We start from the raw sequence: 16,704 nt of genomic DNA, 5'->3' as shown, positions 1-16,704 counted from the left end.
TTAATACTTTTTAGAGGTAAGGAATCTGAGATTCAAGAAGTCAAAACTCTTGCTCAAGATCACATAGCTAGTAAGTAGATTCAAAGAATATGAGAAAAGGGAGGGGGGTAAAATTGTCGAGATGTAATAACTCATTGATTGTTTACTGGTGATATATCAAAGGGGTTAGAATCAGGTGCTTGCATCTGAATGGATCAAAGGTCAAGTCACAACTCTTCATTATAAGGCCAGGGATAAAAAGAGATACATAAATAGTGTTGTGAGAAGTCTTAGGATACAATCACTCCAATCATCAACCAAGCAAATGTGAGAGGGATTCATGGATATGGTGGCACTTGAAATGGGTCTTGAAGGAAGAGCTGGCTTTCAGCAGGTGAAGAATATTGGAAACTATTTCCTATGAAAGAAATAGCTGGAGAAAAGGCAAAAAAGTAGGAAGAAATGAGGTATACGTGTGAAATGCTAGATGGTCCCATTTCACTGTCATTGGGGGAAAATTAGGGGTGCTTTAGGAATGTGATAACTATAGAGGATCCCGACTCCTAGGCCTGACTACTTCATCTCAGGTTTTTAACACCAAGAAGACTTACCTATCCTTCATACTGCTACTAGAAAAAAAAAAAAAAAATGAGCTAAAACAAACAAATAGAACTGATAGTCTAGAAAATTATTCCAGATCAATCCAATGCATATATACACACACATCTAATGGGCTTTGCCCTTCTCTTGATTTTCCTCCTGACACTTGAACCCTAGTTCTCCAACATGGGAATTTTTTTTTTGTCTGTTCCTTTGGTTTCTCCTTTTGTCTCAGACAAAGGACTCCCTACCCAACCTCTGCTTGAGAACAACACTCCAACGAAAACCCTAAGTCCCATGATGGAGGAGGAGGAAAAGTAGTTTAAAGCTAAAGACTTTGGTTTTAGGAAGCAATGAGATACCACAGAAGGTTTGTGAATAGAAGAGTGACACAATGACATTTTTGCTCTTAGAAGGTATTAAGTTGTAGTCTGTAAAGGTAGATTTAAAAATTTAGACACTGGTGGAACAAATACCAAGGTGGAGACCCTGAAATAGTCAAGAAGAAATGTACATCAGAACAAGAGTAATGATGAGGATAATGGAGAGGAGGCAGTAGATGTAGGCAGCAGGAAGGAGGAAGAACTCTCAGGATATCCTAACATATTGGCTATTGACAATTATTCAAAATTGATAGAAGTGGGCTAGGGTTTTAGCTCAGTGGTAGAACACTTATCTAGCACGTACAAGGTCCTGGGTTTGATCCCCAGTACCGAGAGAAAAGTTGTTAGAATCAAGCCATGAGCATTTGAAAGATTCAGGGATTAAGCTACAGTGATTCTTCTTCTAGACTATAAGACTGAGCAAAATACCTTATTTTTCTAAACCTCAACATCCTCGTGTGTAAGACAGGGAGGATACTAGTTTTGACCATACCAAATTATTCTCAAAAAATAATGTGTGCAAAGCAATGATCACAATGCCTCTCACAAAGCCAAAAATGCCAAAATTATCAAGATATGTAAGTCAGTGGAGGAGCTGAAGTGATACCATAGGAAGCATAAAATATGACCAGAATCGGAGGGATGGGATGAACGGTGCCAGAAAGTCAAAAGTCAGGTTCAAGCAGAGGCAGTATGTTTAGAAAGCAATTCATTATGCTTTCCTTTTATGGCATCATAATCTCTATTTTACATATAGTGCTCTAGCAAGTCCTGTGCTAAAACCCTAGATAAAACCCTATATCCTCTTACCACATGTCTTTAGCCATCAGGAACTACTGCTTCGAAAACCTACTCTGAATTTTATATCTAATGTTCTCATAATCAGTCAAGTTGTACATTTAATTTTGTCCCAGAAACCCAAGTATATGTAAGTATGTATTAATATCAAAAAGATAATAATTCATAATAGACTTTCTAACGTTTAAATTCATGACTAACTTTTCCTTTTATAGTACTTAAATGGAGGTGGGTCTTCAATGATATAATCAAAACAGTCATGGGCAATTTAAGGGCAATTAAAGGTAGATGCAAAAGCAGAAATTGTCTCCAAAACAAAAATATGCAGAACAACCCATCAATGAGGATCTCTAGCTTACCTGGATAGTAAGTCTCCTAGAAGATCATCACTCAAAGGTAACCTGGAGGACTTGCACAGCCTTTGGATGTCTTTGGTGGGTAATACATGTTTTCTGCATTAAAACAAAATGTATTGACTTTTATATACTTTGTGTCCCTTTGGTAAAATTATATGCTATAAGAAAAAAAAAATACAAATGCAATATGTCCTAAAAATGTGCATATGAAAATAAGAATGAGAACTTGTATTGGAGTTCACAGTAAGGAAAAACAGTCATATTGCATTTCACCAACTTTTTCCATTTCAGAGGTCACCAGATTCTGTCCTTAGGAAGGCCTCTCCTTCAAGATTCAGATTCTTGGTTGGTGATAGTACTGCCTATTAAGGCTGTAACCACGAGTGTTGCTCTAAGTAATCGATCTGCATTCTTGACCACTCGTCAAAAACAGTTTTGATATCTGAAAACATCTCCTAATTTGACAGGCATCTAGAGCCTCCAACACAAGTATGATATGACTTGAGGGCATTTTTCTGGTCTTTTCTTTGGATCCAAACCCAGCTGGGGCCTTAACATTCACTTCGATTTTGTCCAATGGAAGTCATTTTCTCTAGAGGAAGCCCAACGGTCATTTCCCCAGAAAGGCTTATCTAGTGTTCTCAGTTGGCTGAAGGTTTCCCAGGCACCATGCAAAATGAGAACCAACAGGAAAGAAAGTGGGCTCTTTTCTTTGCAATGAGAATGTTGACATCTCCAATCAAAGGTTGTTGGATCTAGAAGAACCCCAAGTTGTCTGATCAAGCAGCCCCAATACTCCCAAGATTTCCTTTAGCAAAGGAGGGTCAGGCGCCTCACCCTGGAGAAGGGGCACCACCATGGTAGAAGGTAGGGCCAGAGTTATGCAAAGTTCAGTCCAAACATCCTCTGGGAGGTTCAAGGAAGCTTAACGCTTCAAAGAAAAATAAGAATTCAATAACGATGCATTATAGATTAGGAAAAAATCATGTTCATTTTTAAGAGAAACTATGGCACCTTCAAAGATACTTAGGGCATGTAGCTGGCCATTTGGGTGTAGACTTCAAGTCTGGGGATGAACAAAGGGGGGTCACAGGGAAGAGAAATGGTAGTGGTGTGCAGTAAAAGGACTAGAAGCTAGAGTGAGAACTAAGATTTTCTAACTCCAAATGAAATCAATAATTTTTATGCCCCCCCCATATCAGATCTGTGGATAAGATGAATTCCAAAACATAGTAAGATGTTTGGATCCATTTGTATATAACAATGATTTAACAAAACTGTATACACATGAATCAGTGTATTCGAAATAGATTATACTAAGCATCATTACTTTTAAGAATAAATAATTTCAAAGAAATTCTGTAGAAAGTTTAATCGTAAATTCCCTGTTCTGTGTATTATAAAATTCACATTTATAAATCCAAGTTAGTACAAAAACAATGTAAGAAGACATCTTGGAATTAAGCCTGCTAACATCTTGATTTACTATGTTTCAGTTGAAAGCTTCTAGAAGCAAATGAAAATAAAAGGGGACAGCTTATTCTTTTAAAGACACAGGGCCTTCCCTGTCCCCTAAGTATTTAAGGTAGCTTTGCTAAATAGAAGAGTATGATGAAACCTATCAATTTTCTTTTTGCCTTTTTGGATGAATATAAATTCCTCCATTACTCAGGTTCACATAAATTTAAATGATATATTAGAATCAATAAAACAAAGCTTACTTTTCTCGATCTTCATATACACAGTTAAAAATGAGTCTGTCGAAATTCTCAAACATATTTTTTTTGAGCTTTTCATGGGCCTGTGCAATTAAGACATTCACATCTGTACTCAGGTCCTCAGGTACCCGGTAGTGGCGTGCAATGGTTATAACCTCCTGGTCTACAATTTTCCCAGACGTTACACTCATCAATATATCTCTGTAAAGGAAATAGGAAAAATAGGAAATGATATCTAAAAATATTTTACCTCTCCTTCTATTAAAAGGGTCCAAATTTCATTTCATGAAACTTTTATCGACTGTGTAGAGGTCAGGTAACTATTGTCCTTTAACTTAATTCTTATACTTACTTTAGGAGCAGCAGGAGGATACTAATGCTAGAATGGAAAATCATCAGCACTATAGTTTTTAAGTGAAATGGCATTTTGCCCAGAGTCAAACTTCTATCAGGTAACAGCCTACAACCAAGAAGTAAATTGTTGAAGTCCTTGAATGGTCAAAACACCTGTCACTAAGTGCATGACTTTATGCAATGTCTATTAATCTTCCTTTTCAAAATAGTAACTGACTTGGGTTTCTGGTTTCCCAGGACAAAAAATTTATAAATCAATAAATCAGAATTGTGTTTTGGGAATGGGGAAAGCAATCATGCCCATTTCTGTAATAAAAAGTAAAAACTTAAAAATAAGAGGAAAGTTAAAAGAGCTATGTAAGGATACAGTTGTCAGAGTCTTTAGAAGGCATATGGCATTGTGATTATTTGTTAGAGCTAAAAAACAAATAACAACATATTAATAAAGCATAACGAATTGTCTATATTATTTTCAGTGTGTCCTCTATGAAGTTATAGACTATGCAGCATACATACAAAATGATTAAAATGCAAAATTATTATGGTGGTTACATGAATTAGCTTCCATAAGAAAACTTACTGGAAATAATTCAACTCCAAAAAATCCCAAATAAAGGAAGGAAAATAAGATTTTATTTGCTCTTTTACTCTAGATTGGTTTTTCAGAAGAATGGCTTTTAATTCTTTTAGGTAATTCTGGTCATTATCACTATACCATTTAGGAATTCTAGCTGGGTGCAATGGCACATGCCTGTAATCCCAGTGGCCGAGGCAGGAGGATTACAAATTCAAAGACAGCCTCAGCAACTTAGTGAAACCCTGTCTCTAAATAAAATACAAAAAAGGTAAAAGTGACTAGAGGTATGACTCAGTGATTGAACATCCCTGGGTTCAATCTCCAGTACCCAAACAAAAACAAAAACAAAAAAGCTAGGTTTCCCTAGAATTTCTTTAGTGTCTAGGAAAGCCCATGATATCCTATCCAAAGGAAATGGATTTTACCTATATCTACTTCTCAGGTTTTGAGTTTTTTGGTTTGGTTTTATATTTTTAATGGGAAATGAGGGTCAAATTCAATCAAGAGGAGCCCACAATTTCAGGAAATCAGTTCACACAATCAGGAATACTGACAAGGGGATCACTATGTGGAAAACACTATAACAAGACACTCTGGTATCTGAACTTTCCAGTCCATACTCTGTTTGGGCTGTTCAAGCATATAGATGAGTTCTCAAAGCTGCAAGATAGTAAAGCCAATTGAATGAAATGAGTCATAGCAATAACAACATCTACCATTTACTGGGGACTAGCTATGTGCCCAATTATGTGCTGCTAGGTACTTTTGGCATAGATCGTCTCATTTGACCTAGGAGGTAAAGTACTATTATCATTTCCATTTTACAGATGAGAACACAGAAATGTTAAATAATCCACCCAATGTTACAAAAACCAGAATGAAAACCCTCTCTGGCTTCAAAGCCCATGCTTCTGCATATTTCTCTGTTGGTACAGAAGATGGAGTAGAAATGGAGTGGGGCTCAGGCAAAGCTTCCTAAAGACAGGTACTGAGTTGATCTTTTAAATAAATGGCTCTCTTCCTTTTACTATCCATGCTATGGTTTAAATGTATCTCCTAAAAGCTCATGGGTTGGAAATCTAATCCCCCAATTCATATGTTAATGGTTAGAAGGTAGACATTCAGGAGGTAATTAGGATTAGATGAGGTCATGAGGGTAGGGCCCCCATAATGGCATTAGCAGCTTTATAAGAAGAAGAGAGACCTGAGCTAGTAAGCTTGCTGTCTTGCCACATGATACCTCCTACCATGTCATGATGCAGCAAAGCCCTCATCAGATAGATGCCAAGCAGATGGCAGCATCATGCTCTTGGACTTCCCAGACTCCAGAATCATGCATGAGCCCAATACATGTCTATTTGTTGTAAATTACTCTGACTCAGGTATTTTGTTATAGCAACAGAAAATGGACAAAGACAATTCATTACCTCTGTTCCAAGGACTATCATTAACCAGCACAAAAAGGTAAGAGAAAATAATTTCAGAAACATTGAGTCACCAGGCATCTCTGACAGAGGACTAAATAATCACAGAAGAGGTGCTGCAAGGAAAGCCCTGGCTCATTTACAGCATTGGTCATGGAATAATCAGTCATGATCATACATAAAATGAAGCACTATACCACCATTAATGGTATGTTGATTGATATTTGTTTGGATAAAAGATGTCTGGGCAGGGGCTGGAGATGTGGCTCAGTGGTAGAGCGCTTGCCTAGCACGTGTGAGGCACTGGGTTCGATCCTCAGCACCACATAAAATAAAATAAAGGTATTGTGTCCATCCACAAATAAAAAAAAATGTCTGGGCCATGTTGATATAACATGATCCAAGAGAAACTCGAGATACAGGTGCATATATAGTCATAGGAAAAAAGAAAACACAGGGAAGAGATGGGCCAAAACATCAACAGCAGTATCCTTGATTGCCAAGATTTCTTTGTTTTTTAAGACATTTTGATTTTTTCTCAGTTCTTGTAATAATCAGATATTACTTTCATTATCAGAAATAAAATGCTTCAAATATTTTTTTTTTTGAGAGCAGACTGGTGTGAAGAGGAGCAAGTGGCACATATCCAAGGACAAGGAAAAAAAAAAAAAAAAAACATGTGCAGCAATAACTAGAAACTTTCCACGCACCTTTAACTAAACTTATTATAGTACCACCAGATCATAAAAGTTTATTTTCCTTTTCATTGGATAAACTGAAATTATCCTGGCTTCACTGCAGTTAAAATTTATATCTGCTGGGATTTTGTATGCTTGGATTTTAAACAGCTCAGTATTCTACAGCATTACATGGCATTATGTGAGAGCTTCCAACAAGCTATGCCATACTTAAAACTGTCATCAGTCCTAAAGGGCACCAGAGGACCTACAGTACCTACCCCCTGTGGTTGCTACATCCACATGAGGGAGGTGGCTGAACCAGGATCTCAACCGTGCGTCACAGACCCGCCTTGTAGACCTCAACTGGCTGCCACTACTTTGCCCTTCATTTGCCTTGTGTGCCTTCTTTAGGACTTACTTCATCTTATCAAACTTTAATGGGCCTAGTCGGGTGCAGTGGTGCACACCTGTAATCCCAGCAGCTCAGGAGGCTGAGGCAGGAGGATCACAAGTTCAAAGCCAGCCTCAGGAACTTAGTGAGACTCTGTCTTAAAATTTAAAAAAAAAAGGGGGGTTGGGGATGTGGCTCAGTGGTTAAGCACCCCTGGGTTCAGTCCCCAGTACACATGCACCCCCAAAATCTTTTAATGGGCCTCAAAGAATTAGGAATCTTTTTTTGAAAGTAGTACACTTCTTTTTTTATTGTGATAAAGTACACATGGCATGAAATTTACCATTCATGACATTTATGGCATTGGTAATGTTGTGCAATCACCACCTTTATCTAGTTCCAAAACATTTCATCATCCCAAAGAAACCCCATGCCCATTAAGCAGTTACTCTCCTTTCCTGCCTCCCCACAGTCCTCTCTCCTATCCAGTAACCACTAATCTGCTTTCTACCTCTGGATTTGGCAATTCTGGATATTTCATATAAATGGAATCGTATGTGGTCTTCAGTGATTTGCTTCTCTTACTTAATACAATGTGTTCAGAGTTCATCCATGTTGTAACATGCTTAGGTATCTCACTCTTCTTTATGACTGAATAATATAACATTATATGAATGTACCACATTTTGCTTACCCATTTGCTCTGATGAATATTTGGGTTGTTTCTACCTTTTGAATACTGTGACTAGTACTGCTATGAAAATATGTGTAAAAGATTTTGTTTGAACACCTGTCTTCAGTTCTTTGGGGTATATGCACTCAGGAGTAGAACTGCTAGGTCATATGGTAACTACGTTTAACCTGTTGGGGAAATACCAAACTACTTTCTGCACACTCCACTTCTGCTTTGTAGCAATCGCAAAAACAAAGATCCAACTTCCATCAAGCATAGACATTCCTCACTTATAACTTCAGAGTGAACTGAAAGATCTGATTGATGCTAGCATCTCATCTCAGTACTTCCTGTTCAATCATTTAAGGGGAATAAAATGCATTTAAAAAGCAATTACGAATTGTATTGATCTTGTGCTTGCTGATTGATATTAGCTAATATTAAGGGTTCAAAGGGCAACTTACCTTTGTCTTTATCCAACATATTTTACACAGTCTAATACTGTATTATAACAGTATTATTTAGTTAGTTTCATAAGGTTATACTGCCACAATTGTCTGTTTTTGTAATTAAGGTCATAAAACTGAAAAAAATGCCAAACTGCTCTAGGTTATTGAGGTAACTATGCAGATTTCTGCAACATGAAATACTAAACAGTTTTACAAGACATAATCCATTAAAGTATCCAGTCAAGTAATAGTGAATCAAAACTTCCTTTTAAAGCTCTGAATCTCACGGTATTTTCTTACATATTGAATCATTCAAAGTCTAAGCAATGTCTTCAAATAAACTTTAAAAATTAGTTTTGGCATAAACAAGACCTCTAGAGCCTAAACCTAGGCCCAAAGGCTTACAGGAAAATCTGGTTGAGCCTAAATTAAACCGAGCAGCAGTTTTGATCACAATTAGGTAGCACCCTTTCTCATTCTGTTTCATTTGATATTCATCAAATAAAATGTGTTTTCCTTCCTCTAAGCAGAAGCCACACACACCTGCTCACATCCTACTCTCTCTTACACTTGTGGCCTAATCTGAAACCCCTGCCTTACTGTCACTACTGCTGGATTAGTGGCACTGCCAGAGAGCTGTGCTGGAGGAAGGAAGATGGAAAGGTACATCAAAGTGGAGCCAATACAAACTAACCAAACAGACTTTGTTAAGGAGTTCAAAACTGGACTGGACTCAAACTGGAGTTCAAAGATATTTACAAAGCTCTTCAGCCTCATTAGGGATCAGGCCCATTACATATGGCCATTTGGGCTATGCACTGTCCATCTTCAGAGAGTGCATTTATAGACTTATGGTATAAATGGTCTCTAGAGTTGTGTAACATGGTGGTCTTGACAGAGAATACAAGGATCTTCAGAGGAAAGGGGGGAAAAGGGGATCACTGCAGACCATAAGGAAATCATCTATTCCAGCCAAGACTGAAAACCTGCTTTCAATTGGGAGGTGGTGTGGTTTAGTGAGGGAAGTGTGAACTTTCAAATTACATAGTCCTGGATTAAAAGTCCAGTTCCATTATTTCACTAGTAAATGGAAACTATGGTAAATCACTTCTCTGTACCTCAATTCCTTATCGGTTTAACTGGGAAACATTACTGGTGTAACAGAATTTTATTTTGCCATAGGAACTAGGATGATCCTGCTAAACATCAGTCAGATCATGCCATTACCCTGTTCAAAAACCCTCTTAGGGCTTTCCAACTCTCTTAAAGCAGAACTCAAAAGCCTCATGATGGCCCCTCCTCTGCTATCTCTTAAAACCCATCAGCTCTGACCTGCCCATCTTTCCCTCTGCATGCACCTTACTGCTCTCCTTGCTTTTCCTCAAACAAGCCAGGCATATTCCAACCTCAGGGCCTTTGCACTTGCCATTCCTTCTAGCTGGATGGAACATTCTTCCCCTAGAAAGTTAGTCTGGTCTTTTACCTCCTGTATGGCATCTTCTCATCTGCTTTGATGTCAAGTTTCTCCATAAAGTATTTGTTGGATTCCTCCCTCTACAATTCTATCCTTTTCTACAGTGCCATTCATTATACTTTAACCTGGTCTAGAATGTCCTTATTTTACATATCATCTTCATCACTTCCCCACAACTAGAATGTAAGTTCCACAGAGGAACTATTTATCTATTTTGTTCACTGCAGAATCCATAATACCTTAAATGGTTCCTGGCACACAGTGAGGCCCGTATAATAAATAGTTTGCTGAATAGATAAAAAATGAGGATGAAGTTATCAAGATATGAAAAGCATTTAGCATCGTGCATGGAACTACAAATGCTCAATAAATGAAAGCATTTTTTATAATTCTCATCATCTCACAATGAAGATAATTTCAAGTTGTATTAAACTGAAAGAGTAGCTTCTCTTAATTAAGTTTATCTTGGAGGAATGTGAAATGTTTTTGACGACTCTGAAATCTTTGAGTTTATCTTCAGAATATAAAAGGAAAATAGTTCACTTGTTTTAAATTGTCATATTCTGGAGTGAGTTTGAAGTGATAAAAGTAAAAAGCTCCAGGTGGGAATTTCTTTATACACTGAATAGGTCTCAAAAGCTTCACAAATACTCAATTTTAAAAATCAAATTAAATGTCCTCTTTAACTCTCTGTTACATATAAAGATATGCTATCTTCATGTTGGTCATTTTTAATTGGCAATGGAGCCCAACATCTTAGCAACAAATTCCTCTAATTTGTGTCAAGTTCTTAATGACAAACAAGCACACTGAACCTTGAAATAAATCCTCTGAAATGAAAGACTCTTATGACAGCATAACTAATTACTGCCAAATTCGTTCTACTTTGAAAATTGATTTTTTTGATATATTTTCCAAAACAGAAGTACAGTCACATCGAAAATCATTGACCCTGTTCTCTTACTCCAAATAAATGTACGTGGTTCTTGTTTTCTCTATTACTACTCTCATCCTCATTTCATATCAAATATTATGGTTTTTCCTGTTTTGGACATGTAGTAGAATATACATGGTAATTTTAATTTATTTAGTTTGAAATTCAGTATGTCTTGGTATACTCAACTTCAAGGCAGTTTAAATGTAGCCAAAGAAATAGATATTCTCATGCCATTAAGAGTGATTACTGCACAATATTAACAGTCCATTCGTCATGCAGGCAAAATTTTAGACATCCTGTAAAACATTCATCTCTAATTATTCTGCAATTTGATATAGTATGCATTTAAATGAGTCAAAGCAATAATGATTTTATTGATTGTTTTATTTTAAATTGTGTCAATACTTTTTGGTAAAGCAAATGGAAGTCTGGATGAGGTGACTAACTTGCAATGTGGGCAGGAAAGAGTAAATATTCTTTTTGTTTTCAAGCAAAGTTCCTCATTTTCTACCACCTTCCTTTTCATTAACACCTACCCTGTGTTCAGGGATCATTTGTCTCCAAGCAAATTATACTTGTTTGGCATTTTATGTTTAACTGTCTCTTGCTTGGTTACCAGATGTTTTAGAGGCCTACAAGACCAACAGGAACTCTGCAACAATCAAGGGTCCTTATGTGCAGGGTGACCCCATATAAACCCACTAGTACTTACTGATCACACGATGGGCTAAATACCAGATGGGCCCTGTGCCCTCCAGGAGCTTATAATCAACTTAGTAATTCAAGACTTACATCAAACAACTATGAATAATTTAATCGAATTCTTTATTCTTTTAAACACATTTTAAAATATCAAATGTATTGGCTTTACTGTACTATAAAAGTAATACATTTTCCAACTATAGAGAATTTGGATAATATATAGTGAGATTTAAAAAAAAAGGAAAGAGGAGCTGGGGGTACATAGCTCAGGGATTGAGCCCCTGCTTAGAATGTCAGAAGTTCCAATTCCATATTAGCACCACACACACAAAAAGAAAGAAAATGAAAAGAAAAACCATATGTACTTCTAACACCCCAAATATAACTAAGTAACTATCCTGGTACCCTTCTTTTTTTTTTTTTTTTTTTTTTTTTTTTTTTTAACTCGTAAAGAGGAAAGTGTTTATTTATCTCATGATTTTGGAAGGCTGAGAGTCCAGATAGCATGGCTCTGGTGCTGGCTTCTCACAGCAAATAGCATTATGTTGGGAACACATGCAAAAGGGGAAGATCACTTATTGAGGCAGAAAGTCATTGAAGGAGGGTCCAATCCTGCTCTTTTTATAACAAGAACTAACTGGGGTCCCACAAAAATGACACCAATTCTTTCCAAATGTGGTACCATCAATTATCTAATTACTTCCATTAACTCCAACACCACCACATGGAGGACCAAGTCTTCCTTGCCAAACACAAACTATAACAAAACCATTATCTTTGCATTGTGATTCTATATCATTGTCTCTCTCTTTTTGCACAGTATTATATCTACATGCTCCACCTCACTTGTTCAGTCCATTTATTCTCCTTAATTTCCAACTCATTCCAGCCTCCTTTAAACTAAAATTCCCTTTAAATGTGTTTCCAGGTTTCAATCAAGATGCTACAAGTAAACTAAGTTGTGCTTGAGCATGTTTCTGGAAAATGTCTTACACTAATGGATAAGACTCAGGGTCTGCTGAGAATAAATTAAGGTAGTCTCTAGGATCATTTAGAGCTACTGACATTATCATGTTCTAATATGTTTCACCATTTAGAAATTCACTTTTGCCCCAAACCATGATTTCTTGTCTGATTTATTTCTCAACTTCCAAATCTGAGCAGGACCAGGTGCCTTTCTTGGTGCTATTCATGGTCAATGCTGAAGTGGTATGTGTGCCACTCTCTGACACCCCACAAATTGAACCAGATAGAGAGGAAGACTGGTCTGAAGTTGAAGGGAGCAAATTGAAACTTTCTGTGTCTTTTTGGGCAACCAAAGGCTGATTTTCCCTCAACTACACTTCTTTTTTTTTTTTTTTTTTTTTTTATTGTAAACAAATGGGATACATGTTGTTTCTCTGTTTGTACATGGCGTAAAGGCTACCATTTGTTTAATCATAAATTTACAGAGTAATGTTGTTTGATTCATTCTGTTATTTATTCCCTTCCCCCCACCCCTCCCACCCCTCTTTACCCTCTATACAGTACTTCCTTCCTCCATACTTGCCCCCCTCCCTAACCCTAACTCTAACCCTAACACTAACCCTTCCCTCCCCCCCATTATGTGTCATCCTCCACTTATTAGCGATATCATTCGTCCTTTGGCTTTTTGAGATTGGCTTATCTCACTTAGCATGATATTCTCCAATTTCATCCATTTGCCTGCAAATGCCATAATTTTATCATTCTTTATGGCTGAGTAATATTCCATTGTATATATATACCACAGTTTCTTTATCCACTCATCAATTGAAGGGCATCTAGGTTGGTTCCACAGTCTGGCTATGTGAATTGAGCAGCTATGAACATTGATGTGGCTGTGTCTCTGTAGTATGCTGATTTTAGTCCTTTGGGTATAGGCCAAGAGTGGGATAGCTGGGTCAAATGGCGGGGTCCATTCCAAGTTTTGTAAGGAATCTCCACACTGCTTTCCCAGAGTGGCTGCACTAATCTGCAGCCCCCACCAGCAATGTATGAGTGTACCTTTCTCCCACATCCTCGCCAACACCTGTTGTTGCATGTATTCTTGATAATCACCATTCTAATTGGGGTAGATGGAATCTAGGGTGGTTTTTGATTTGCATTTCTCTTATTACTAGAGATGTTGAACATTTTTCCATATGTTTGTTGATTGCTTGTAGATCTTCTTCTGTGAAGTGTCTATTCATTTCCTTAGCCCATTTGTCGACTGGATTATTTGAATTCTTGGAGTAAAGTTTTTTGAGTTCTTTATAGATTCTGGAGATTAGTGCTCTATCTGAAGTATGATTGGCAAAGATATTCTCCCATTCTGTAGGCTCTTTCTTCACATTGCTGATAGTTTCCTTTGCTGCGAGAAAGCTTTTTCAGTTTGAATCTATCCCAGTGGTTGATTCTAGCTTTTATATCTTGTACTATGGGAGTCCTGTTAAGGAAGTCTGGTCCTAGACCAACAAGGTGAAGATTTGGACCTACTTTTTCTTCTATAATCTGCAGGGTCTCTGGTCTGATTCCGAGGTCCTTAATCCATTTTGAGTTAGTTTCATGCATGGTGAGAGATATGGGTTTAGTTTCATTCTGTTGCATATGGATTTCCAATTCTCCCAGCACCATTTGTTGAAGAGGCCTATCTTTTCTCCATTGCATATTTTTGGCACCTTTGTCTAGTATGAGAAAATTGTATTTATTTGGGTTTGTGTCCGTGTCCTCCTATTCTATACCATTGATCTACCTTTCTATTTTGGTACCAATACCATGCCGTTTTTGTTACTATTGCTTTGTAGTAGAGTTGAAGATCTGGTATTGCAATACCCCCTGTTTCACTCTTTCCTGCTAAGGATTGCTTTAGCTATTCTGGGTTTCTTATTCTTCCAGATTGAATTTCATAATTCCTTGCTCTATTTCTGTAAGGTACATCATTGGGATTTTAATTGGAATTGCACTGAATTTGTATAGCACTTTAGGTAGTATGGCCATTTGACAAATATTAATTCTTTCCTATCCAAGAACATGGAAGATCTTTCCATCTTCTAAGGTGTTCTTTAATTTCTTTCTTTAGTGTTGTATAGTTCTCATTGGTAGAGGTCTTTCACCTCTTTTGTGAGATTGATTCCCAGTATTTTATTTTTTTCGAGGCTATTGTGAATGGGGTAGTTTTCCTAATTTCTCTTTCTGAAGATTCATCACTTATGTATAAAAATGCGTTGGATTTATGGGCATTGATCTTGTAACCTGCTACTTTACTGAATTCACTTATGAGTTCTAAGAGTTTTCTGGTGGAATTTCCAGGTTCCTCTAAATATATAATCATGTCATCAGCGAACAGGGATAGTTTGAGTTCTTCTTTCCCAATTCATATCCCTTTAATCTCTTTGCTTTGTCTAATTGCTCTGGCCAGAGTCTCAAGAACGATGTTGAATAGAAGTGGTGAAAGAGGGCATCCCTGCCTTGTTCCAGTTTTTAGGGGGAATGCTTTCAGTTTTCACCATTTAGAATGATATTAGCCATGGGCTTAGCATAAATGGCCTTTACAATGTTAAGGAATGTTCCCACTATCCCTATTTTTTTCTAGTGTTTTGAGCATGAAGGGGTGCTGTATTTTATCAAATGCTTTTTCCGCATCTATTGAAATAATCATGTGATTCTTGACTTTAAGTCTATTAATGTGGTGAATTACGTTTATTGATTTCCTGATGTTGAACCAACCTTGCATCCCTGGGATGAAACAACTTGATCATGGTGCCACTATCTTTTTAATATGTTTTTGTATGCGATATTGCTAAAATTTTGTTGAGAATTTTTGCGTGGATGTTCATTAAGGATATTGGTCTGAAATTTTCTTTCCTTGATGAGTCTCTGTCTGGTTTAGGTATCAGGGTGATATTGGCTTCATAGAATGAGTTTGGGAGGGTTCCCTCCTCTTCTATTTTATGGAATACTTTGAGAAGTATTGGAATGAGCTCTTCTTTAAAGGTTTTGTAGAACTCGGCTGAGAACCCATCTGGTCCCGGAGTTTTCTTTGTTGGTAGGCTTTTGATGACTTCTTCTATTTCAGTACTTGAAATTGGTCTATTTAAATTGTTTATGTCCTCCTCGTTCAGTTTAGGCAATTCATATGTCTCTAGAAACCTGTTGATGCCTTCAAAATTTTCTATTTTGTTGGAGTATAGATTTTCAAAATAGCTTCTAATTATGTTTTGTATTTCAATCCTGTCTGTTGTGATATTTCCTTGTTCATTCCGAATTTTAGTGATTTGGGTTTTCTCTCGTCTTCTCTTTGTTAGTGTGGCTAAAGGTTTATCAATTTTGTTTATTTTTTCGAAGAACCAACTATTTATTTTGTCAATTTTTTGTATTGTTTCTTTTGTTTCAGTTTCATTGATTTCAGCTCTGAGTTTAACTATTTCCTGTCTTCTACTACTTTTGGTGCTGTTCTGTTCTTCTTTTTCTAGGGCTTTGAGCTGTAGTGTTAGGTCGTTTATTTGTTGAGTTTTACTTCTTTTATTAAATGCGCTCCATGAAATAAATTTCCCTCTAAGTACTGCTTTCATAGTGTCCCAGAGATTTTGATATGATGTTTCTTTGTTCTCATTTACCTCTAAGAATTTTTAATTTCCTTCCTAGTATCTTCTGTTATCCATTCATCATATAAGAGCATATTGTTTCATCTCCAGATGTTGGAATAGTTTCTGTGTTTTACTCTTTCATTTATTTCTAATTTCAATCCATTATGATCTGATAGAATACATGCTAGTGTCTCTATCTTCTTGTATTTGCTAACATTAGCTTTGTGGCATAATATATGGTCTATTTTAGAGAAGGATCCATGTGCTGCTGAGAAGAAAGTGTATTCGCTCTTGGTTGGATGGTATATTCTATAAATGTCCGTTAAGTCTAAATTATTGATTGTGTTATTGAGATCTATGGTTTCTTTGTTCAATTTTTGTCTGGAAGATCTGTCCAGTGGTGAGAGAGGCGTGTTAAAATCACCTAGTATTATTGTGTTATGGTCTATTTGGTTTCTGAAATTGAGAAGGATTTGTTTGACATACATAGATGAGCCACTGTTTGGGGCATAGATGTTTATGATTGTTATATCTTGCTGATTTATGCTTCCCTTAAGCAGTATGAAATGACCTTCTTTATCCCTTCTGACTAACTTTGGCTTGAAGTCCACATTATCGGAAAT

General features: G+C 36.9%; 1 protein-coding gene across 2 annotated transcripts in view; it reads right to left on the bottom strand.

Annotated features, from left to right (window-relative positions):
• Window positions 1-16,704, bottom strand: part of EFHC2 (EF-hand domain containing 2) — a 189,848-nt gene that overhangs the window by 37,976 nt on the left and 135,168 nt on the right. For both annotated transcript variants that reach the window (XM_079123512.1, XM_079123513.1), the window contains 2 exons: window positions 3,838-4,035; window positions 2,120-2,212 (listed from right to left, as the gene is read on the bottom strand). In XM_079123512.1, coding sequence (XP_078979638.1) covers window positions 2,120-2,212; window positions 3,838-4,035 — 291 coding nt within the window. The remainder of the gene's footprint in view (window positions 1-2,119; window positions 2,213-3,837; window positions 4,036-16,704) is intronic.

This window comes from Sciurus vulgaris (assembly GCF_902686455.1).
Source record: "Sciurus vulgaris genome assembly, chromosome: X".
NCBI classification, from domain to species: Eukaryota; Metazoa; Chordata; class Mammalia; order Rodentia; family Sciuridae; genus Sciurus; species Sciurus vulgaris.
This window is presented reverse-complemented; position numbering and strand designations above follow the sequence as displayed.